Genomic DNA, 24,373 nt, shown 5'->3' with positions numbered 1-24,373 from the left:
CATTAGATTCTAATGTATTGTGACACTTAACTGCTATACACACACACACACACACACGTCTAAACATTGTATGCACTAATACGCACACGATATATGTGTGTGTGATTTTTTTTGATGAATGAAAATCGTTAGCCAATCAGCGCTTAGAAAGAGAGTGAGAGAGAGAGAGAGAGACACTCAATAATCATAGAGACACACATGGGTTGATGATGTCATCAGTAGTCAATAAAAGGCCCAAATTCAAGCATTGTTAATGTCTATAAATATAGGCCTTTTTGAGACATAATCATGTGTTGTGCTACAAAAAAAAAGTTGCGCTAAATATCAATTAAAGCGCTTTTTTTGGTGTCTTTTATTTGTTTGTCTCTCTCTCTCTTTCACTGACATAACACTTATATAATCACTTCATCTGATCCAAACATAACTGTTGTAAACGTAAACTAATCAATCAATCAATCAAATGTCTGAAAAGATCAACGACAACGTTGACTGTGTTATCCGTTTTGGTCACTGCGAGGGACACACCGATTGTTTCTTCGTCAGCGACCGAAAGTCTGTATCAAAACAGAAGTTTGCTTTCAGAAGAGTTTGATCCAAAATTTAGTGATTGTTTTTGTTGTTTTGTTGACATACAGACTGCTGACCTGTGGCGTCGATTCGGAGATCAGAAGATGGCCGGTAAACGAAGTTGAAGACGACAATGAAGATGACGACGAATCTGATTCGTCATTTCCCGTCGAGGATATCGCCTACGCCATTGTGGCCAATGTATGTTCACATCCGCACATGTTTTGATCCATAATGATGTTATAGAATATAACTGATCCATACATCTGATCCATACAGTCGACCAACTTTTTTATCGCCTGCGACACCAATTGTGTTAAATCGTTTCGGCTGTCCGACGGCGAAGAAGTCGACACTGTTTGCCGTTTTACTACTAATGCCACCCATTTGGACATTGGCGGCAACGATGGCCAGCTATTGGTGGCGTCGGCGGCGTTAGTATTAGATTTAATTGATTTGATGAAGTGATTGATTAATAACTAAAAAAATAAATAAATACTTTTTTTTGCAGAGATTTTACACTGAAATCAATTGATTTGACAACAAGTCTGCAGAAGACCTACGAAGGACACGAAGCACCAGTGCTTAGTGTTTCATTGGATCCGCGACAACAGTTCATCTCATCGGCCAGTTGTGACGGTACTGTCCGGGTCTGGAATGTCGATACGAAAACTTGTTGCCAGTCTTGGACCGACTGTTTACCGAAAAGTAACGATTTTGAGACATCGCCTGTTTTGTGTCGCATGTCGTGGCAGCCATCGGATGGTCAGCGACTGGCCGTACCCAAAATGGACAGAATCGATGTTCATGCACGCGATACTTGGCAATTGGTGGCCACTATTCGACACGATCTGCTTAAACAGATATCGATAGTTTCATATTCGCCGGACGGCAATTATCTGGCCGCTGCCAGCAGTGATGGTGTCATAATGATTTGGAACATTACCGCCGCCGACGGTACTATTTCTCTGGACAATACCAGTCCGATGCCGATTGCCAAATATTTTCATAAAGATTCGGCAAAGATAACCTGTTTGAAATGGTGTCCGCGCCAATCGCAACTAGCATTTTGCGATATTAGCGGACATTTCGGTGTTATCAGTGTTAAGTCATTGCATAGTTTGCAGAACACAAACAACACCAGTAATAATATTAATAATACTAATACTACTACCGGTACTAATAATAATCATAACAATACTAACGATAATAGTAACAAATTGGTGTTAAATCAGGAAGAGATGAATAATATGTTTGCCGATCTATCCGACGATGACTTTGGCGACAACGACGACCCAAAAGCAGATAATGCCGATGTGGACATTGAATTGCCTAACATTACGTTCAACAAGAAATATATACCGACAAAGGATATCGTTAGTATCAATGAAGATAATAATTTGAATACCAATGATGGTAATGATGTCAATGATGATGACGACGTCGAGTTTGATATCGGAGCCCTTAAGGCGCGATACGAGTCGCAGATCAACAGCGATGCGCCGAAAGATAGGCCATCAGAACAGCGGCCAAACTCACGGCTTAGTCATCAGTCAAAGTCTCGAGAGGTGGTGCAGGAAGTAGAGGAGGAAGAAGAAGAAGATGTAGAACCGCCACCGTTAAGACAGGAACCGTTTCAATCGGGTTCGACACCTGTACACTATGACCAACGATTTATGGTCTGGAATTCCGTTGGAATAGTCCGATGCTATAATACCGAAAACGAAAGCTCCATAGATGTCGAGTTTCACGACGTGGCCTATCATCACTCGATTCATGTGCCCAACAAAAACACTAACTATACGATGGCTGATCTGTCACCCGAATCGCTGATTATGGCCACCAATGGAGACGAAAGGGCCACTGGCGGTAAACTCTATTGTCGGTTGTTTAACATATGGGACGCAACCAAAGAGTGGTCGGTGGACATGACCAGTGGCGAGTTTATCGAAGCGGTTACCTGTGGTACCGGATTTATAGCCGCGGCCACTGATAAACGATTTGTACGGATATTCACAGTCGGCGGCATTCAAACTAATGTCCTATCATTGCCCGGCCGTGTCGTATCGCTGGCCTCGTTCGAACAGCTGCTGATGATTGTCTATCATTCGGCGTCGGGACTGCCCGACGAACAAAGTCTGTCGATGTATGTGTTGCGAGTCGTGCACAAACCTACTGCTAGACACCCGGTGCCCAATCCAGTACCCGTAGCGTTGACGCCCAAATCGCCGGTCTACTGGGCCGGCTTTACCGACGAAGGTACGCCATGTGTTGTCGATTTTGATGGTCAGGTACGGCTGTTTAAGACAGGCTACGGCAATATGTGGATACCGGTGGCCAATACTAAAGATCATGTATGTTATTGGGATCAGTTAGAGTATAAAAATTAGTACTGAAATTATAAGCAATTACCGGTAACTAATTTTACATTTTTTTCAGGCAAAAGGAAAATCAGATAATTTTTTTATCATCGGTTTGAGCGAAATCCAGAACCAAATTCGTTGTTTATTTTGTAAGGGTAGCCGATATCCGGCTACTGTACCCAAACCGACCGTCAATACACTACCGTTACAGATACCCGTATGCGAGTCGCATACGGCTAAAGGCAAAAATGAGGTTAGATTTTATAGATTACACCCGTAATAATGCAATTATTAAAAGTTTTATAATTATTATTATTAGGAGGAAAACATTAGAAACCAATTGTTGGCATCACTGTTGAAGAAGTTATCTAAAGATGGTTTTGATGTCGAAACAAATTATGAAGAGTGTCAACGATATCGGGTCAATGCACTCGTCAAGCTATTTGCGGTTAGTTTTCCAAAAAAAATAAATAAAATCAATTACTTTACCCCCACTTTTCAATGACTCCATCGATTAGTTAATAAACTTTTTTGGTTTTTTTTTTGGATGTATAGATGTCTTTGGCCGCCGATAGAGAATCACTGGCTCTCGAGGTTAGCCGACTGATGCCGAACGAGGCCAGCGTTGTCGGCGCCATTCGATTTGCACAGAAACAACAGCGGATGACATTGATTGAAAAACTGAAGGAAATTGCGCTACAAAAACACGAAGAAGAAGTGAATGGCGAATCGGACGATGAGGAAGCAGAAGCAGAGGTTCAAGAGATAGTTGAAGTTAATACGCAAACGTCATCCACGTATAGAATTCAGTCGCTGGAGAGTCAACAGGCAAGAGATGATATTCGTTTGCGACCTAAATCATTGCGCAAAAGAGGAGGAGGAGGAGAGACCACTGTTGAGACGATTGAGGAAGAGATCAGCGACGACAATGATTCAGTTGTTTCAAATGGTGGCGACAATAGAGTTGGCGATGATTTCGACAACGACGACAACTCTAATAGTCTGACACTTAAGCCAAAACAGATTCAGATAACTAAAGCCGAGTCTCGCGGAGGCAGTAATCCATTTAAAGTGACGGCACAGAAGGCGACGACCAAACAGCAGATGAAACGCAAAAAGATTGTTCATCACAGCGATGGTGATGACGACGACGACAATGAAAGCGATGGCGAGTCGTGCGATGGACAAGCGTTTGAGTACTATTACGAACAAAACAGAGCCCGGATTCGTGACGACAATTCGGATGTTGACGAGGAAGACGATTGCATACGAATAGCCAAACAACAGTTCCGACAGTTGGACGCATTGGATCGCAAACGATGGTCGAAGAATGCGTTACAACAGAAGAGTAGAAGAAGTAGTAGTAGTAGTAAACGACAGCGTAAGTCGTCGTCAGTGAAGGAGAACAACAACAATCAGACGACAAAAAAGATAACAAATTTTTTCACCAAAAATTAAATCCATTTTTTTCTTTTATTTTATATATCAATATATATATATATTTAAACACATTATTATTAAAATATTTTATGATTACAATTTAATAATTATATATTTTTGTTGTTTTTTTTATAAAAAAAATCTATGATTTTAACCCATCAATCAGTTTCCATATCATTTAAATTGTTTGTTGATTCTCCTTCTTCATCATCATCATCGATGTCTTCGCTCATCAAATCATTGCCATCGATACTCTCATCACTGCTCATATGGTCTTCACCTTCGCCGCCGTCAATGTTATCTATATTGACATCATCTTCATTGTCGTCGTCATCATCTGAATCTTCTAAAATATCTTTAAAGTCGTCGTCCAATACATCCTCTTCGTTATCGTCGTCATCATCGGATGACGACGACGAAGATTCGTAGTCAATCGGAGCCAACTTTCTAGTCAATCGTCTGGTGTCAATACTACTTAATGTCTGTGTATGGATCTAATACAAGTGATATATAACGGTTAGATTGTATCGAATTAGAAGATAATTATCAGTCAATCAATACCTGAGACATCATTAGATTTAATCGTCCTTTTAATCTATAAATTCGTTCTAATATTTGTGTTCGCGCTTCGAGTAGTTGAAGAAGTGGTCCGAACTCTTTCTCGACATTTGGCAACTGTTTCCCAAAAGAAAAGATATTTTTAAAATTATTAATTAATTAACAAAACTATAGCTAACTAATCAAACAGATACTTACAGACATGAGAAATGTTAGCCTCAATTGGAGCAACTGTTCCAACCATTTCAGATATGTTACCGTTTGTTCACTTTTGCTAAACAAACAACTCTGTAGTTCGTAGAGAAACAGAGAAATACAATCGATTGGCAGCTTTTTGATGGTATTCTTGATGACCAGTTCGTCGGTATTGTTGAACACAGTGTCCAACATTTTCTTGTCGCGACTCTGCAGTCCCTGGACTAAGACATGTGTTAAACTATCACTGCTTGGCTGCTGTTGTAGTTGACGTTTGAGTGGTTGAGAAGCTGATCCAAGATCCGTGCCCTCGGCAGCCATCACTAGCCGATCGGCGATAGCCATAGTGGCCTCGCTTTTCGGCGGAAAAACTTTTTTCACTTTTTCTTTACGCTCTTTGGGGGCCGGCTTTTCGTTTACCACCATTTCTTTGTCGTCGTCGTCATCATCATCATTGTCAACATTATTCTTAATTGAATGTTTATTTTCAGAAACAACAACAGTAGAAGAAGTAGAAGATGAGATGTTATTATCAATAATACAATTGTTTTCGGATTTTAAATCATTATTATTGGGAACAGTTATGTCTATATTGTTGTTGTTGTTCATAGTCGGTGTCGAATTAACCGATTGTCGGGTCGCAAGCATACCGGCCGGTCCGACAACAGTCGGATTTTGCGACTTCAACGGTGTCTTAACTTTATTATAGCCGGCTTCGACACTCTGCGACGGTCTATTCATTTGGATTATGTCTTTACGGATGAGTACAGTATCTTTTGAACACTCAGATAAGGGGATCCGTTCGAAGACTGGCACTAATAGTGAACCATAGGTGACGAGCACTTCATTAGCGGTACATAACTGAGCCGATAGTATGTTCAACTGTTTCGATGGAAACTGTGATCGTTTGGCTTTTCGGGGCGTTTTCGATGGTTCTTGTGTTATGATTTGTAGTTTGATTTTCGCCATCAACGGTGTCCGCCGATGACCATTCAAAACGTGTTCAAAAATATATAGAAAACCACTTTTGGTTACTATTGTTATAAATATGGGCTGAAAAAAAATTATCAAATGACATTAGATATCATCATGGGATCAGTTAAAAAGGTGATGCTATCGCTTACATTATTGACTTTAAAGGGTGTTATGTCTAGACTAATGGGTTCGTCATCAATGGAAAGCGAAGCTAAAGAGTTTAACGATATATCAGTCGAATTTCTGAGTTTTGGCCGCTGCTGCTGCTGGTCGTCATCAGCTGACCCTTTGGTCTTCAATTGCCAAACATTGACCAATCGATCGCCGACGGCCGATGATATAAAATACGAGCCGACAATCGAGTCGTCCGAATCGTTACTAAGTCGGATGTGTTTCAATCGATTTATTTCGCTTCCGTGACCGGAATAGGTTTGCAGGACTACTTTCTTGGTCCAGTCTAACCATTTGATAGAGTTTCCGGCAATCAATAAGTTGGTCGAATCGATGGCACAAATAGCTGAGACAGGACTCTTGTCTGGACACCATTTTCTATGGATAACAACAATAAGACATAAATCAATTAGTGAATTAAAAACAAGTTGTTTCGTTATTATAGGCCGTCATCGGTGGCCACACATCAGACACCACACACACACATACTTCTTCACTTTATGAGTCGATATACACCATTCGACTACTTGTTTATCATTGGAACAGCTGAACAACGAATCGCTACGAGTTAGCCACGAAATATCGTTAACCCGATCGTCGTGACCGCCGTTGGCTTTCGTTAGACGACAGTGAAGATCGCCTTTGACTATACTGTACAACAGTATATCGCCGTTAACTGTTCCCAGAGCTACCAGTTCCAGGTCGTGTACTTCTTGGCCAACATCATTACTATTGATATTATTACTATTACTATTAGACTTCATCGGTGTTTGCAATGATAATTGACTGCTGCGTCTGAGTCTCTTTCGGGGCGATGTCTACGGGCGGCGAAAAATTATAAAAAAAAGTTATTTAGTTTTCTAGCGGACAAAGAGTCAATCGGACGATCAATTAAATTACAATTAGTTGCTCGTCGTTGTCGTTGTTATTGTCCGCCGACATCGGCAGCGGCGGCACATACTTGTCTGGCCAGGCAATTGTCACGCATGTGGTCGACAAGTGTGCCGTCGGTGTGTACTCTTGTTTCAATATAGCCGACGATGTGTCCCATACTTTTAGCTGGCCATCCAGTGTACAGTAGCCGAAATATTGGCCACAATCGGACAGTGCAACCGGTGTATTGGCCATTAAGTTCATTATCTCGGATGGTCTATCTTTCGGGTCAACAAATCACTTGTTAATTGTATGTATGGTTTAAAAAAAACAGTCGACAAAAAAACATCTAAATCTAAACACGTGTTTATACACACACTGTCTGTATATATATATAATATAAACGTGTGTTTAATATAACATGTATTGTAAAGTCAAAGTGTAGTACAAAACTGTAATGTAATGTACAGTAAACCATGTTTTCATTGTAACACAACATTTGTTTTATATTTATGTTTATCACACAAATACTGTAGTATTTATTTATTTTCAATTGAATTGTACAGTAGTTTTAAATTTTTATTGTCAATGCATTTATAATTTTAAAAAAATATATAATAATACTGTAATAACACATTAAATATGTATAAAAATTATTATTATTATTATTATAATTAAATTAATAAAATTAATAAATAATAAAATTACTAATATATATATAGCATATAACAAGTGTATTATAAATATTGACTACTAAAATAAACTAAATGTAAATTTAATTAACTTATATTTAAACAATTTTAATATTAATTTAATAAAATTAATTATTGTTTAATGCATTTAATGCAATCTAGACTGACTAATAATTTTTTTTTTAAATTAAATAAAATATATCATATAAATTAATAAATTTTGAATACAATTATATTACATTATATAGCATTTATTATAATTTTTTTTTGTTGTAGAAAAAAATATATAATTTTAATATTAGAATAATAATAAAAAAACAATTTTATTTTTAAACAAAAATTGATTTATATATATATATATATTTAATTAATATATTAATCATGTTTTTGTAAAATAATATTTATGTGAGCTTTTAAAAATTTAACTATAAAATTTACTAATTTTTAAAAAACAAAATTATAAACTAATTTAATATTTACATTATTATTATTATTATAAACTTGATATTTTAAAAAAAACATTAAAAATCAATAATTATAATTCAATTTTATTAATAATAAATATTAATGTATTAATTAATTAATTATTAATATAATTATTATAGTATTGTTTTTTTTTAATAAAAAACTGTATTTATGTTTAAATTGTATAACAATTATTGCAAAACCTAAATGAAAGGGACAGTCAGGCTATGAAACACCGGTACTAAGCGTAACGTTATGTTAGTATCGGATCCTACAGTGTGTAGTACTGTAGAGCACTGGTATGGAGGGGTGGGGGGGAATAGCACATGCGCTTTTTAAAAACTAAAGTTAATAACAAAACTAACCCAAACCCGGGAAAAATAAAACCTAAACCTAAAAATAATTGTTATGATCGGACAATATTTATATAATTTTAATCATAATTTTTTTAAAAAATATATATTGAGATTATTTTAATACAATTAATATATTAATTTTTTTAAACAATAATGAAAAAAACTTAAAATAAGTGTTTTTATTTAATTGATTATAATATGTACTCAAAAAGTTATATTTTTACAAAAAAAAGTAGAATTAATATATAAATAATTTATTAAAAAAAAACATTTTATATTTAAATTATTATAATTATTATACTGTATATTAAAAATAATAACCGGCGGTGCGGTTATATTGTGAAGTAACCACCCCTCCCGTGGGGGGGGGGTTAGAGATTTGACGACCCGGTTGATATTGCATAGAAACAAACACACACACACATACATACATACATACATACATACATACATACATACATACATACATACATACATACATACATACATACATACATACATACATACATACATACACACACCATACATACATAGATACACACACATATATATATATATAAACACACACACATACACATACACATACACATACACATATACATACACATACACATACACATACACATACACATACACATACACATACACATACACATACACATACACATACACATACACATACACATACACATACACATACACATACACATACACATACACATACACATACACATACACATACACATACACATACACATACACATACACATACACATACACATACACATACACATACACATACACATACACATACACATACACATACACATACACATACACATACACACACCGTACATAAAGTACATACATAGTGCAACTTTTTTTTTAGTATACTATTCACACACACAATACACATAGCAATCCTATGATTAGCTATTGATTGCGCTCTACTATACTCTCTCTATCTCTCTCTCTCTAAGGCGTGGTTCACATAGTACGTTCGCACTTGAAGGGAGAGTGAGGGGTTGGGTGGTTGGTTGGTTGGCCAAAGCGAACTTATTTTGCGAACGAGGGGGAGGGGAGGGCAGGACTTTAAAAGAACGTTCGCATTTTTGATAGATTTCACCATTTATTTCTTAGCAGTGGTGGTCGGGTGGGGGATGGGTTATAGGAGGGGTGGGTAACGGTTAGGGACATGCAAAAGTAATTTTCTTTTTTAAAATAAAAAATGTCTAAACATGCGAACGAACAATTGCTAACATAAAGTAGGGAGGGAGGGAGGGAGTGGGAGAGGGGGTCTGTGAAAAGTTCGGCGAACGTAATGTGTGAAGAGCCCCCTATACTACACTATACACCTTTTAGAGAGTGAGTATCACTGTTATAACACAGTCAATACATACATACATACATACAGTGAGTGTGTGGTCGTCGTCATTGTTAAAAGTAAGCAAAAAATATATCATATATTACAACACAAAACCACAACAACAGCAAAAACAGACAACAAAAATGGCTTTAAAACGGATAAAGAAAGAACTGGAAGACTTGAAACGCGATCCGCCGGCACAGTGTTCGGCCGGACCCGTCGGCGACGATCTATTTCATTGGCAGGCGACCATAATGGGACCGCCGGATAGTCCCTATCAGGGCGGCGTGTTTTTCCTGACGATCCACTTTCCGACCGACTATCCGTTTAAGCCGCCAAAAGTGGCGTTCACTACACGGATCTATCATCCGAACATCAACAGCAACGGCAGCATATGTCTGGATATCTTGAGATCCCAATGGTCACCGGCGCTGACCATATCGAAAGTATTGCTATCAATTTGTTCACTGTTATGCGATCCCAATCCGGATGATCCGCTGGTACCCGAAATTGCCCGAATCTACAAGACTGATAGGGAAAAGTACAACGAGTTGGCCAGAGAGTGGACCCGAAAGTACGCCATGTGATGATCGATGTGGACGTCTATTAATAACAACACAACACAACAACATAAGAAATATTAATAATAATAATAATAATAATACCCGAATAATATTTATAAAAGCAGTTTTCACCCGAACCTTACACACACCCGATACCGCCCGCAGCCGCCGCCACCGCCGCCGCACCCGTGTGTATGTATACACTGTGTGTGTGTGTGTGTGTGTGTATGTTTCGGGTGACCACTACTTTTAGTCTCTCTTTCTCTGTCTTAACTATTATTATTATTATTATTATTATAATTAATTAATTAATTGATTATTATTATTATTAATGTATGAAATTATTATTATTATTATAATTACAATTCAATTTACAACAACAAAACACACACACCTTTTAAAAAATTTATTAATTATAATATTGTAATAAAAAAAACAAACACAACAAAACAGTTTTACCAACAAAATTACAGTAATTTTTTTTTTTTAATTATTTAATAGTAATTTCTCTCAATATCTATTGTAAACCTCTTAAAAATAATTTACCGGAAAAAAAATCAATTGTTTTTTTTTTAAAAAAAAAAGTAATGCTTACCTTAATAGCTGCGACTGTTTTTTTTATATATATATATATATATAATCACAACATTGCTCTTCAAAATTGTTGTTTTTTTTAAATATATAATTATTTAATTGTGAAAACATAACAAATTTTTAATGTTTAAAACACTTTAAAAAAACAACAACAAACAAAAATGTTCTCTCTCTCTCTCTCTCTCTCTCTCTCTCTCTCTCTCTCTCTCTCTCTCTCTCATAAAATTATATATATATTTAAATATATTTAAAAATTGATTTTGTTTTCTTTGTTTTAAATTGAATCACAATATAAATATAAATATATATATATAAAAATTTATTAATAAATAATTTGTTTTTAGTTTAATCTATACTGTCATCGCATACCTCTCCCACTCTTTACTAAACCTCCTATTCCTCTTAGTCGACCATCACATCTACTCTTAGATTATTATTATTATTAATACTGAAAAATGAGTTTTAATTAATTTAATAATTTAGTTAATATTATTATTATTACTGTATTATGATTTATTTATATATATATATGTGAACCAAGAGTTACAAACCAAACAAAATATTGTTTTTTTTAAAATTTGTTTTCATTCACACAATTTAGACAAAAATAATAGTTTAAAATAATTAATTTTTTTGGTGTTTTTTTATTTAATTTTATAATTATTATTGTTTTATTTTATTATTTTTTTTGTGAGCTCACGAGCGGACACTACGTATATAATTGATATAAAATTAATAATTACTTTAACTTAAAAATATTAATGATTATTGAAATATAAGTTTTCAAGTTTTTCAGTCCATTAAACACCAGAAACAAAGAAAAATGTTTTTTTTAATATCGGATTTTAAGTTAAATTTAGAGATTTATTTAAAACAACAAAAAAAATTAGTAATTATTATAATTAACTAATTGATTAAAAAAACAATTTGATGTCTTTTTTTGTTTGTTTTTTAAATATATTTTTTGTTTGTGCTATTAATTAAGTTATTTGCCTTTAAATCAATCTATAAAATTGATTAGTTTTATTAAATTTACACTTAATTTGTTTTTTTTATTAAATGGATAAAATAATAACTTAAAAGTTGAATTTATAAACAAATTTACTGTGTATTTAAAAAAAAAATTGTATAATTTAAATGATGATAATGATATTATTATTATTATTATTATAAAAATATATATTTGTTTTTATATTAAAACAACTAAAAAATTTAGCGTAAAATTTATTTTAAACAATTGAATTAAGGTATATATATATATATATATCCTAACAATCAATGAATTTCTAATTTATTTATATAATTATTAATTAATTAAATTGATATAACAATATTTGGTGTTAACGAAGAAAATTAAAAAAAAATGTTTTTATATAACTATTATATATTATATTAAAGAATAAATTTACTAATCAATAGTTATTAATATTATTACATAACTTATTTTGAAATACTGTACTAAAATAAAGTATAGGTATTACTGTATAAAATAAAAATATTTAATATAATTACCGGTAGTTTAGATCAATATATAATTTTTAAAAAAAAATTATTTATTTGATAAATGAATGAATGATTGATACTTATTATCAAATTTAATTTAAATTTAATTATAATAACTAAAGTACAGTAAAGTAATATATAAAACTTTTTTTTTGTAAAACTTTAGTGCAGAGTACAGGTATAATAATTTTAAAAAATATATTTTTTAAAGTTATTAATATTTGAGTTTTAAAAATTTAAACATTTTATTTGAGATTATCTTAGCAATGAACTAAATTTAGTTGTTTATCATCATTAATATTATTATTAATAATATAATTGATTATAATATCAATATTAATAATAATAATTTTATAGTTTTAGTTTAGTTTTTATTTGTTGTTGAAACCATTGAATTCAATTGGACTTTGATATTGTTTATAGTAAATGATTTCATTATTAAAATATAAATTTTTTTTTGTTTTTTTTATCATATATTTAAATGCAAACAAAAAATTAACTTTTTTGAAATCAATAAACAACTTAAAATAAATAAGTTGTCAATTCTGTATGTAAAATATTATCTAATAATTAGTTTAATAAATATTTTTACTAAGATTTTAATAGGGGGTGGGGGAGGTTGTATAACCGATAGGGACGGGTAGTATTAAAAACACACCGGTAATTTTAGTAGTAATAATTATATAATGATAGGGCGCTATCATAACAACAATTAATCAAACAAACAAAAAACAAACAAACAAACAAACAATTAGTTAGCGACTAGTGGGTGAGTGGGTGGGTGTGTAAACACAAAGTTAGATAATTAAATATAAATAAATAAAAATCACAAACAATCAATTTGTCAAAAAAAAACATTATGATTATCGGTAAATAATCAAATCAAATAAATATAAATCTAATTAATTAGTTAAAAGTAATTTTAAAAAATTGTTTTTCTTTGGTTTTTCAATCAATCAATCAATCAATCAATACATCGTTGAATTCAATATCAATTGCATTTTGCCGGGTATTAGCGATAGCATCTCTTCAAGCAGTGGCCACTCGTCGGCAAAATGTTCCGATCGGTGTTCAGGATTACGATCCAAATAGTCCTTACACTGCTGATAGTTGTCCTCGCATTTCGACCAATTACGCAACTGTTCTCTCGGATCACGGGTAACCAGTTTCGAATAAAGTCGGCCAATCGAAAATACGGCCAACAATACTGGCCGTATATAGTCGGCGGGCAGCGAATCGGGTAATTTGTTGGCCGATTTTTCATCGACAAATGTCTTGATGAATGTATCAAAATTATGAATGGATTTGGCAAACAATAGGTTAATCTTTTTGATGGCCACAAGCATTTGTCGGTCATCGATGGCCGCCGAATCGTCGTCCGACTTGTCATTCATAATGCATGTCTTCAGTTCGGCCATTTGCGTATGAATTTCGGCCAATTCGAACAACAGCTGCCGATATTGGCCGACAAATATTTTCGGATTAATCTGTTTGATCAGTTCCTCGAGTGCGTCCACCCGACGCTTATGCATCCGACACTGTCGATCGTAGTCACTGTCAAATGGTATCAAATACTGATACAGTTTACTCCTGTCCTGAATACATGATATATAATCCGACGCTCTTTCGTCCAGTTTATAGAACTCCATGGCTTCGGTAAGACATTGATTGGCATATTTGAACACTTGTTGAGCGGCCGATAGTGTCCTAATCGGGTATGTTTTGATAGTTTTCTCCAATTCCTCCACTTCCCGGTCGTTCAGCAAATATGGTCTACAATTGATTGGAGGGAGAATTGATTGGTTTAGTCAATGAATATAATATGATAAATGAAAATCATTTAAATTATAATTATAATAATAATATTTTTTTTAATATAATAATTTGTTTATATATTACTATAATATGATATCGCTTTTTCCTAAAAATTATTGATATATAATTGCAGTATCATTTAATATACTATATTATACAGTATATATATATAATTAGAAAATAATAATAATAACTTATCAAGTGTCAATTTTCACACAATAATAACCAAGGGTATCATTTATATATATATATATATATATATATATATATATATATATATATATATATATATATATATATACTGTATAAACTTTATTAATATAAATATTTATAATATAACAGCTATATATTGATTTTGAAAATTTTTAAATAAGCGTCAATTTTTTTTTATTGTTGCTGGATACAATATACATATATTTTTATTTAAACTATAAAGGAAATATTTATTGTAAATTTATTTGTCTGTAATCAGCATCATATGATCTGCTAAATAATAATAAAAATTATAATAAAAAATTATAATTATTAAAATAATAATAATGTATTTTAATTGTAAAATAAAATAATAATAATTATTATTTTAATAATTATCAATTTTTATCAAATAATTTAGTAGATTTTTTTTTATAAAAAAATATTACAATATTTTTATTATTATTCAATTATTGTAAGCCTAATGCTAATTATCATTATTATTATTACCATATTATTATTATGGTAATAATAATAATAATAATTAGCAATATTTATATGCCTGGATATGTTTTTTAAAAAAATATATATAAATATAAAACTATATTTTTATTATATTATATTACACACACTAGAGTACATTGTTTCAATTTTTTTATAATTTAAAAATCATAATCAAATGAAAACAATTTTCTATGAAATCTATGATATAATATATATATACTATATATATATATATTTAAAAAATGTATTAAACTTTTCTTTATTATATATAAAATTGAATCATGATATCAAAATTATCACTATTAATAAATATGACGTTGATGATTATTACCTTGGTCACTGTGTGTGTGTGTGTGTGTGTGTTTATAAATCAATACATTTATTTACACTAAATATTATATTGTAACTATTTATATACCATATAATCTATATATATATATATATATATTTGTATAAAAACTTATTATATTATACATATATATGGTGTAAAATAATATCATTGTTTTTGTTTAATACGTCCAAAAACAAACAAACTAACTAACAATAAGTATATTAGTATTAAATCTCTGGAGAAATTTCTATTGTATTGTATATTATAAAAGTTATATAATATAATTATTATCATTTTTTTTATTATATAACTAAATATAATAAACAGTGTATTATTATATCATGTGATAGGAATTTCTAAGCAAGCATATAATAAATACGTGATATAATATATATATATATATATATATATATGTTATACAATACACTATAGTATAAAGTGTGTCATTGATTAATACTATAATATTAGTTAAAGTTTTATTTATTTTTAAAAAATAAAATATGATAGCTGAAATCAATAATAGCTAGTTAGATATAGTAGTTTTTAAAAAATACTGATATAAATTAAACATAACTAAATAAAATAATTTATAAATAGCCACAAAAAAATATAATTATTTAAAAAAAAAATTATAAAAAATATGATATCTTTGACATTAAATTGATCACTCAATATATTGTATATAAATAATAATAATAATATCTCTCATTAAATATAAACATATCATTAATTATTTGTATTAAAGTATTTGTATAAACTATTCAATTATTATTTTTTTATTTTATTTGATACTGTTTTAAAACATATATACCGGTATAATATATAATAGTATATAATTTAACTTCTATTTAAAAACTTAACAATAATTAACAAAAAGTAATAAATTTATTTTTAGTAAATAATATTAAACTTTTTTTTGCGTGTCTCTAATTAATAAAAACTATAGTATTTATAACTATTGGGTAAAAAATAAATTAAAAAAAAAATTAAACAATTGATAATCACCTGAACTTCTGATCACCGGTTGATTGTTGTTCATCAGTCTGTTCAGTGATGGTGGTGACCACCAGATTATCGCGTATAGCAGTTCCCGATGACTCCAGAAGCATAATACTGTATTTGACAACAATCCGATTGATATCGGCCATAGCTTTCCGATATTTATCAGACTCGATGTCCGCCGGCGACAACAACGCTAAACTATTGATGACTTTAAGTGCGCAACAGATATGATGTCGGGAGGCATTGAAGTCGTCGTTGGACGCAAAGTATTGCGATAGTGTGGCCGCATTCAGTGCCCAATCGATACGGTCGTACATCAATGGTTCATCAATTTGTGGTGACGACGACGACGACTCCGACGACTCCTGTAGTGACCGATATTGGCGTTTGAGTGTCGAGTGACAGTAGACAGCCGATTGGCTATTGTCGCCCAACTTTTCGTAGGTCTGTGCCATCAGATACAGTGTCAACGTATGGCCCGATTCTAAGTTTTTCAAGCCTTTATTCGAGTTGTTGGTCTCGTTTGCGGCGGCCAGTCGTCGGCTAACGTTTGACTCGTGCAACGGTTTCGATGTAAACAGATCGGCAAAATCCAGTAACAAACCGAGCCGTAAGTGGTCATCACTGGTTTTTGACCACCAGTCGTACGCTTGTTTTGCTTCTTGTAGATAACCGATTGCTTCCGTATAGTCACTTCGGGAGCACCAAATAAATCCTAACTGATTGTTGACCACAACCGACATCAATGTCAACGACAATCGTAACCGATTCTTCTGATTATCGTTGGCGTCGGTGTCGGCGGCGCCGCCGCTGTCGCCGCCAGTGATGTCCATCAATAACTTCCGACTCAACTGGAAATGTTTGGTCGCATTTGATGGCTCTTCGGTATCCAAATCGATGGCACCCAACTCGTAGTGTAATAATAGCTCCAGAAGTTGGCCAGAATTTAGCTGATCGTCATTACCGTCGTCGACCTTATCGTCGGTGGCAACCAATTCTGTGGACACAGTGGTGTCCAGCAAATCCTGCAGAATCTGTTTGGCCTTATATTTCGATTCAAACGGCTGGTCAACTGAATCGTGAAGACTTTGCCGATCGCTTAAGTCTTTTGCTTCAAGATATCTCGTGTAAGCCGATGACAGCCAACTGTTGTCCACTGATGATGAACTCATTTTTTTGTGGATCCTTCAGAGTCAGAGAAATAATGTCCACACAGAGTAGTCGTCAATAAAAAAAAAATCTCTTGAGATCACAGAGTCTCTTGGGATCAGATCTTGGCTTCAAATCAGCGGCTTTTCGCACATAAAATACTGTATAAAACAAAACAAACATTTGTTTAGAGAGAGAGAGAGACAGAAAAAAATCAAAACACAAAACACGTGACCTATTGTTTTGCATTGCATTTTCAAATCATCGGTAATAAAGTGTTTTGTCATATATGATGGCCATCGCTGGCCATTAATTACAAACGGCGGACACAAAGACAGTAGATATGTTTCGACTCAAAGATACTGATCCCGAGGAGGAGGAATCAAATGTAAGTATTAATGAAGTTTTTTTTTCTTAAAATATAAGATATGAAAAGTTTTTATTTTTTAATTGCAAACTCTTGTTGTTAGCAAAAAAGCAAGTATTTCGTGGCCGGAAAGATACTGAAGAACAAGACAACAACTAATCCGGACCCGACGGCCGATGATGATGATGGCCACTGTCGTACAGCGGCGGCGGCGTCGACGGCAACAGTGGCCAACTCAGCCAATAAGGTTATTACTGGAAGTATCGGGTCATCGACTACAACAATAAGCCAAGAGTTGTCTCAATTGACTACCACTTCGTCAGCGATGTCCAAACAACAGTCAACTGATGATCAACTATCGGCTACTGCTAGCGGACAACAAGCAAGTGGCAACAGCAGCGGTGATGGTGATAGTGGTCGCCGAAAGCGGGTAGTATTCGGCAATACATTGCTTGTCAATCCCAATCAAAAGGCTAACAAACTGTTGAAACAGTTACGATCGGCCTATCAGTTGTCGGCCGACATATCGCCGGCACACTATCTAATGTACGATTCGTGTTGTGCAGTATTTCTTAGTCTCAAATATCATGTCATTTACAATAATTATATCTACGATACGGTCGACAAAGTCAGGAATACCTATCAGTTGACTGTACTGTTGGTTTTGGTCGACCATATCGAGTACAGAGAACCACTTAAAGAGCTAACCCAATTGGCCATTCGTACTAATTGTACGCTGATGTTGGCCTGGAGCTACGAGGAAGCGGCCACAATTATCGAAAACTATCGACATTTTGCCGATAAAACACCCGATATTATTATGGGTAAACAATCGTCGGCCGGCGGTTCCACTGGTGGTGACTATCAATCGCTAGTCGAAGCCCTAACATCGGTCAAGTCGATCAACAATACGGATGCCGTAACATTGTTGACCACTTTCGATACTATGGAAAACATTGTCAACGCTGATGACGACCAATTGATTATCTGTCCGGGAATGGCGGCTCTTAAAGCTCAACGATTGCGCAAATTCTTTAACAAACCATTTATACGCAAAGAATAATAAAAACATTCATTTATTGTAAATAATAATAAAATCAATTTTTATTCAATTGTTGTTCAAGCGATTCAATTCGTTGCTTTAGTTCACGATTTTGTTGCCGTAATGACTGATAACTTTGCCGACAAGTGTCCAGCGAAGTATCGTCAAAATTATCATCATTTAGCTGTTCCGGTGTCGTCATCGTCGTTGTCTGATTTGAAACAATACCCGCACGGATGAACAACTGTCGCAGTGACCACTGGTAACCATAATCGGTCAAAAGTTTGCGGTAATAGTTGGTCTCAATTATGTCCCAATCGTGTTTGGCCGTATCATTCAAATAGGTATAGATAAACTTGTTTTCTATTGGATGTGATGATACACATACACAGAGACAATGGGATCAATTAAAACAGAGCTAAACAATTAGATCAGATCTTACGAAGACATACCACAACCAAAATACGAAGCAAACAGTATCTCATAGTAGCATCTCTTCGGCTCTTTGACGCCAACAATCCGTTCGTCAGTCAAATTCATATCTCGATTGCAAATCCATAACATTTGGGCCGATCTGTCTGTATGTCCACTAAAAATCAACCAATCAGTCAATTAGTTTCAAACATAACAATCAAATTATTAGATGCTCTACCAATCATCGCCATCGGTAAACACCAAGCGGTCAAAACTATTGTTAACAACTGACCACTGCTTCCAGACACCGATTACGCCGTTATACGAGTGGACAGTTTGCGGACGTTCGTGCTGAGTCATATTCTTGAACGGACACAATCGGTAGTCGTATTTGTCGGTGGAATAGACAAAACACATGTCAAGCAAATACTGGATCTCTTCGGGTCCGCTAAAGACCGAGGGCTGTGATTTGGCTTTCAGATCATTATAATCGGCAGTTTGATCAGTTACCGGACCGGTAGTAGTTTCGGTAACAATACGGCCGGTTACCGAATAGACTGAACAGTAGCTACCGAGTGCTGTCAGTAACAATAGCAACACAATTACCGATAGATAGTTACCAATCATATTATACTTGAAATAAAAATAAGTCAATTAATACACATTTAAATAACTTTCAAAAAATAATTTTTATTAATAAACTTCAATATTAACGGTACAAATAGGTCTCAGATATAGTAATAATTACAACTCATATCAACAGTAATGCATCTGACAAGAGGTGTCAGCTCTCTTTAAGTGTGATATATCATCATTGGTGTGACCGTAACAGATCCCCCGGTAACTACCGGTGCGTACAACTAATTGGTATAAAATCTCACCTCAAATAAACTCTATGCTGACGACGACTAACTACCAGTGATCGGCCAGTAATGTCTGAAAATACAACCATAAAAATACTGTATTAAAATCCATGTCATAACAAACTACAAGTTATTAAATATATGGTATAACAAAAACAATTGTATCGCTAATTTACGGCACAGTCCTATCAATGATTAGGTGATAAACTGCTTCCTATAGCCATATAATTACTATTGGTCTCATTAATCACTTTTTTTTAAAAAAAGTAATTTCTGGCACTAATCAAGTCATGGATGACTACAATTAGTGTGGCAATGGACCTGGATCATCAGCATCATCGGGTTAAGACACTTAATTAGGACACCAAGCTCACCTTAATTAGGCAATCAAACAACAAATCAATGCCAGTACAGTCAGTAACCTCCCAGTGTCTGGAAAATATATATTAAATAAATTAAAATTGTAAACAAATTATTGATAAATTTTTTTAGTGATATATATATATATATAAATATTAATAGATCAGATATTATGCTAGCTCAGCTTAAACAATCCTCATCTAAGCAATCGGGAGGTGTCCTAAGTTTTGTCATCAATTCAATTATCGGTATCGGTTAATATAATCATAACCTACCGGTGCTCTAACACACATAGTACTAAATTATGTAAAACAACTCTCACCTCTCATAAATATGAAATCATGTCTTTCATGTTGACGATGATGACTGACTACCAGTGCCAGTAGTAATGTATCTGAAAATATAGCAAATAAATACACACAAAAAATGTGTTTAAAATTCAATTTGTTATCATATCTTTAAAAAAAATGATAAAATTATTTTAATGATAAGTGTGTTTGAATCAGATTTTGCTGGCAATGATTAAAGTAATCCTCATATAAGCAATCCGGAGGTGTCCTAAGTTTTGTCATCATTTCAATTATCATTTTTTTTTGAGAAAAAGAGACAATCAATTACAGGGGTTTTAAAAAATACTAACCATTTTCTTTAATGGTTGCCATCAAATTGAATGATTTGATATACTATAGAAAAAAAATAACCTGAAAAACATTTATCAAAAAAAAAAAATACAATTTAAAACTAATACAACAATAATTACTTTAAAAATATATAATTATTCATTATATATATACAGTATATAAACAATTATCAGATTTTTCAAATACATATCAATGAAATGAAATTTCTCAAAAGAGATGTCAGAAAAGTATAATTAGAAAAAATTATCATCAGTTTGTATTTAATTGTATAAATGGACAAAAATTAAATTTTAAAAAACTTACCCAAATATCGGGGGGTTTCAACAGGGTTGTAAGCCAACCAATAAGCGGCTCCACCAATGCCTAACTATTTAACAATAATTTGAATCAATTATTATACAAATAAATATTCTTTAAATATTGAAAAAACTAATTAATTAATTAATAATAAATCAGAGTTAATAACGAACGAGACATTTTAGGAAATCATCAATTTTTTTGTTAAAAAAATAAGGTCTCTAGCCATTGATCATCATATTATTATTATTATAATTACCAGGGTATTACTTAAATATTATTTAATAAAAAACAAATAACTTACCATAAACACTATCTATGGTCATCCATGGTTAGTATGTCTATCATCATTATCTAGATTTACAATTAAAAATGTTAATATAATATACAATTAATTAAAAAATTTAAACTACAATATCATTATTATATAATTATCAGACATATGCTTGTTTAGTCATCAATAGTAAATTACAGAGACTCTAGTCTATTATCATCACATAATTGATCCAAATAACTATAAATTAAAAAAAAATCATACAAATGCTTACCATTTATCTTAGAGAGGATCAAATCAAGTGATAGCCATCAACAACAGTGACGGTACAGATCAGCAACATATAGCTAAGTCAAACAAATAAAAAAATCAATTTTGAGATCAATTATCATAAACTTTATTAACATTTAAAAATTGATTTTATTTAGTCAACAATCAGACAGCCAAGTGTGACATCAATTGATAATCAGGTGTTAATTGATATATAAATTTAGTCGCGAAACCATATCATGGATATCATCACCAGTTATAACCAAACAAAGACAACACAACTATTTAACTGAAACTTACTTATTGTATAAACCTCTCGAGGAGTTCCCTAATAATGTCAATCAATCATCAAATGGTATGAAAGTTAGTCAACCATTATCTGTAAACAACAATTAAAATCCATGGATTAAAAACTTGATTTATAAGACAACTGAAAAAATCTTAATAATCATTGACATCAAAGATATTGATGGATAGATAGACAGACAAACAATCTCTTTCAGACAAATGCCTCGTTCAATGGTCAGCATTGAATGTTTGGTATCACTTGTCAAGTAATCCAAACAAACCAAATATGACTCGTCATCTTTGGTCATCACAAAGTGGTGGTTAATGTCTACTACTACTAGTCATCCATATCTTATTGTTGAATCAACTAATTGATTGATCAATAAATCACTACTAAATACCTATTATTTTCTGTTGTTAATACACGTCTGTGTATTCAGGAAACACATTGCTTGAAGACATTAGCCATTTCTCTCAACACAATGAGATAGTTGTCGTCACCTGAAGATGGGAACAAAGTTATAGATTATAATCTATACATTCAATGAAAAATTTATCGATTGATAGATAAAGACAGAGACACACAATATCTTTCAGACAAATGCCTCGTTCAATGGTCAGCATTGAATGTTTGGATCACTTGTCAAGTGATCCAAACAAACCAAATATGACTCGTCATCTTTGGTCATCACGAATTGGTGGTTAATGTCTACTACTACTAGTCATCCATATCTTATTGTTCATCAACTAATTGATCAATAAATCACTACTAAATACCTATTTTTCTGTTGTTAATACACGTGTGTTATCCACGCCTTCCTCGTCAGTGTGTATTCAGGAAACACATTGCTTGAAGACATTTAGCCATTTCTCTCAACACAAATAGATATAGTTATCGTCACCTGAAGACATGGGGAACAAATGATTGGAAGAAAGTTATAGATTATAATCAATGAAATTAAACCACAAAAAAATCAATAGTCAGTTCAGTCACAAGACATTGATGGCTATCACACAAAACACACTTTCATCAGACAAATGCCTCGTTCAATGGTCAGCATTGAATGTTTGGTATATCACTTGTCAAGTGATCCCAAACTAACCAAAATATGACTCGTCATCTTTTAGTCATCACTGAAAGTATGGTATATGAAAGTGTCCATCAATTGATCAGACAATTTGTATGATATGATTGATAATAACAGGAGAGAAACACGTGGTCTCTCTCTTTCTCTTATATATAGACCGACACCGCAAACAAACAAAAAATCAGACCAACCTTTTTTTTGGGGATCAATCATTGTCTTAACCATTCAAAGAGTTTTTCTTTCTCTCTTTCTGGTGAACGACAATCAACGGTCATTGTTTAGGACCAGTTGTGACCTGTTTTTTCGTCGACTCCGATAGCCATCAACTTTCGTCAGTCATCAGTGATGGCAACTCTCAATACCAACACATGTGTCGGTATTTTTTTTTTGAAAGAGGAAATGAAAGTATAATATGAAACTAAATGGTTGTTTTAAATTGTATGCCGTTTTTATAGCCCAGACAGACACACACTTACACACCAGCACTGGTAGTCCACCTAACATACAGCACTGGTATTACTGATATTAAACACGTGGTGTAAGTGATATAGATATCTATAGATGAAATACCGGTTATTATATTAAAAAATAAGTTTTCCTATGTATTGGCCATCTATTGGTGGGATGTATTGTATTGAATGCGAGGAATACTACAAACAATAGAGTCTATTGAATAGACAAAAAATATATAATTTTAATCAATTTTGTTTCAATCAATTAATTAATTAATTAAAAATCAATCAGTTAGTTATAAATTACTATTAAAAAAATATTAGAAATAAATTAATTAATGAC

General features: G+C 32.9%; 6 protein-coding genes across 6 annotated transcripts; 3 read left to right on the top strand and 3 right to left on the bottom strand.

Moving 5' to 3' along the window:
- The first annotated feature begins 332 nt into the window (after positions 1–332).
- LOC128952518 (WD repeat and HMG-box DNA-binding protein 1-like) lies at positions 333–4,388 on the top strand. Its single transcript, XM_054297927.1, has 7 exons — positions 333–552; positions 636–768; positions 847–1,001; positions 1,079–2,921; positions 3,007–3,183; positions 3,250–3,378; positions 3,486–4,388. Exons 1-7 carry the CDS (start codon positions 461–463, stop codon positions 4,386–4,388), a joined length of 3,432 nt encoding a protein of 1,143 aa, XP_054153902.1. The 5' UTR covers positions 333–460.
- Positions 4,389–4,502: 114 nt separating this feature from the next.
- On the bottom strand, positions 4,503–7,573 carry LOC128951777 (WD repeat-containing protein 43-like). Its single transcript, XM_054297049.1, has 6 exons — positions 7,170–7,573; positions 6,759–7,087; positions 6,248–6,647; positions 5,127–6,176; positions 4,932–5,045; positions 4,503–4,864 (listed from the first exon to the last, which is right to left on the bottom strand). The coding sequence occupies exons 1-6, from the start codon at positions 7,404–7,406 to the stop codon at positions 4,529–4,531; spliced, it is 2,466 nt and encodes an 821-aa protein (XP_054153024.1). The 5' UTR covers positions 7,407–7,573; the 3' UTR covers positions 4,503–4,528.
- A 2,451-nt stretch (positions 7,574–10,024) lies between these two features.
- LOC128952529 (ubiquitin-conjugating enzyme E2-17 kDa) lies at positions 10,025–11,205 on the top strand. The gene has a single exon (XM_054297938.1). The coding sequence runs from the start codon at positions 10,165–10,167 to the stop codon at positions 10,606–10,608; it is 444 nt and encodes a 147-aa protein (XP_054153913.1). The 5' UTR covers positions 10,025–10,164; the 3' UTR covers positions 10,609–11,205.
- A 2,386-nt stretch (positions 11,206–13,591) lies between these two features.
- Positions 13,592–17,700, bottom strand: LOC128952217 (KIF-binding protein-like). Its single transcript, XM_054297569.1, has 2 exons — positions 16,529–17,700; positions 13,592–14,454 (listed from the first exon to the last, which is right to left on the bottom strand). The coding sequence occupies exons 1-2, from the start codon at positions 17,695–17,697 to the stop codon at positions 13,650–13,652; spliced, it is 1,974 nt and encodes a 657-aa protein (XP_054153544.1). The 5' UTR covers positions 17,698–17,700; the 3' UTR covers positions 13,592–13,649.
- Positions 17,701–18,007: 307 nt separating this feature from the next.
- Positions 18,008–19,201, top strand: LOC128952221 (DNA excision repair protein ERCC-1-like). Its single transcript, XM_054297572.1, has 3 exons — positions 18,008–18,062; positions 18,145–19,122; positions 19,187–19,201. The coding sequence occupies exons 1-2, from the start codon at positions 18,018–18,020 to the stop codon at positions 19,102–19,104; spliced, it is 1,005 nt and encodes a 334-aa protein (XP_054153547.1). The 5' UTR covers positions 18,008–18,017; the 3' UTR covers positions 19,105–19,122; positions 19,187–19,201.
- Positions 19,139–24,101, bottom strand: LOC128952517 (N-acetylglucosamine-1-phosphotransferase subunit gamma-like). Its single transcript, XM_054297926.1, has 14 exons — positions 23,770–24,101; positions 23,268–23,392; positions 22,892–22,918; positions 22,503–22,581; positions 22,207–22,279; positions 21,963–22,012; positions 21,665–21,728; positions 21,361–21,421; positions 21,043–21,114; positions 20,735–20,792; positions 20,379–20,433; positions 19,736–20,130; positions 19,536–19,672; positions 19,139–19,446 (listed from the first exon to the last, which is right to left on the bottom strand). The coding sequence occupies exons 12-14, from the start codon at positions 20,122–20,124 to the stop codon at positions 19,139–19,141; spliced, it is 834 nt and encodes a 277-aa protein (XP_054153901.1). The 5' UTR covers positions 20,125–20,130; positions 20,379–20,433; positions 20,735–20,792; positions 21,043–21,114; positions 21,361–21,421; positions 21,665–21,728; positions 21,963–22,012; positions 22,207–22,279; positions 22,503–22,581; positions 22,892–22,918; positions 23,268–23,392; positions 23,770–24,101.
- Positions 24,102–24,373: the final 272 nt, after the last annotated feature.

Source organism: Oppia nitens, unplaced genomic scaffold, assembly GCF_028296485.1.
Source record: "Oppia nitens isolate AA-2021 unplaced genomic scaffold, nextdenovo-longstitch-racon4-pilon3 scaffold1_pilon_pilon_pilon, whole genome shotgun sequence".
Lineage (NCBI taxonomy): Eukaryota > Metazoa > Arthropoda > Arachnida > Sarcoptiformes > Oppiidae > Oppia > Oppia nitens.
The sequence above is the reverse complement of the archived record's forward strand: the minus strand, read 5'-3'. Positions and strand labels throughout refer to the sequence as shown.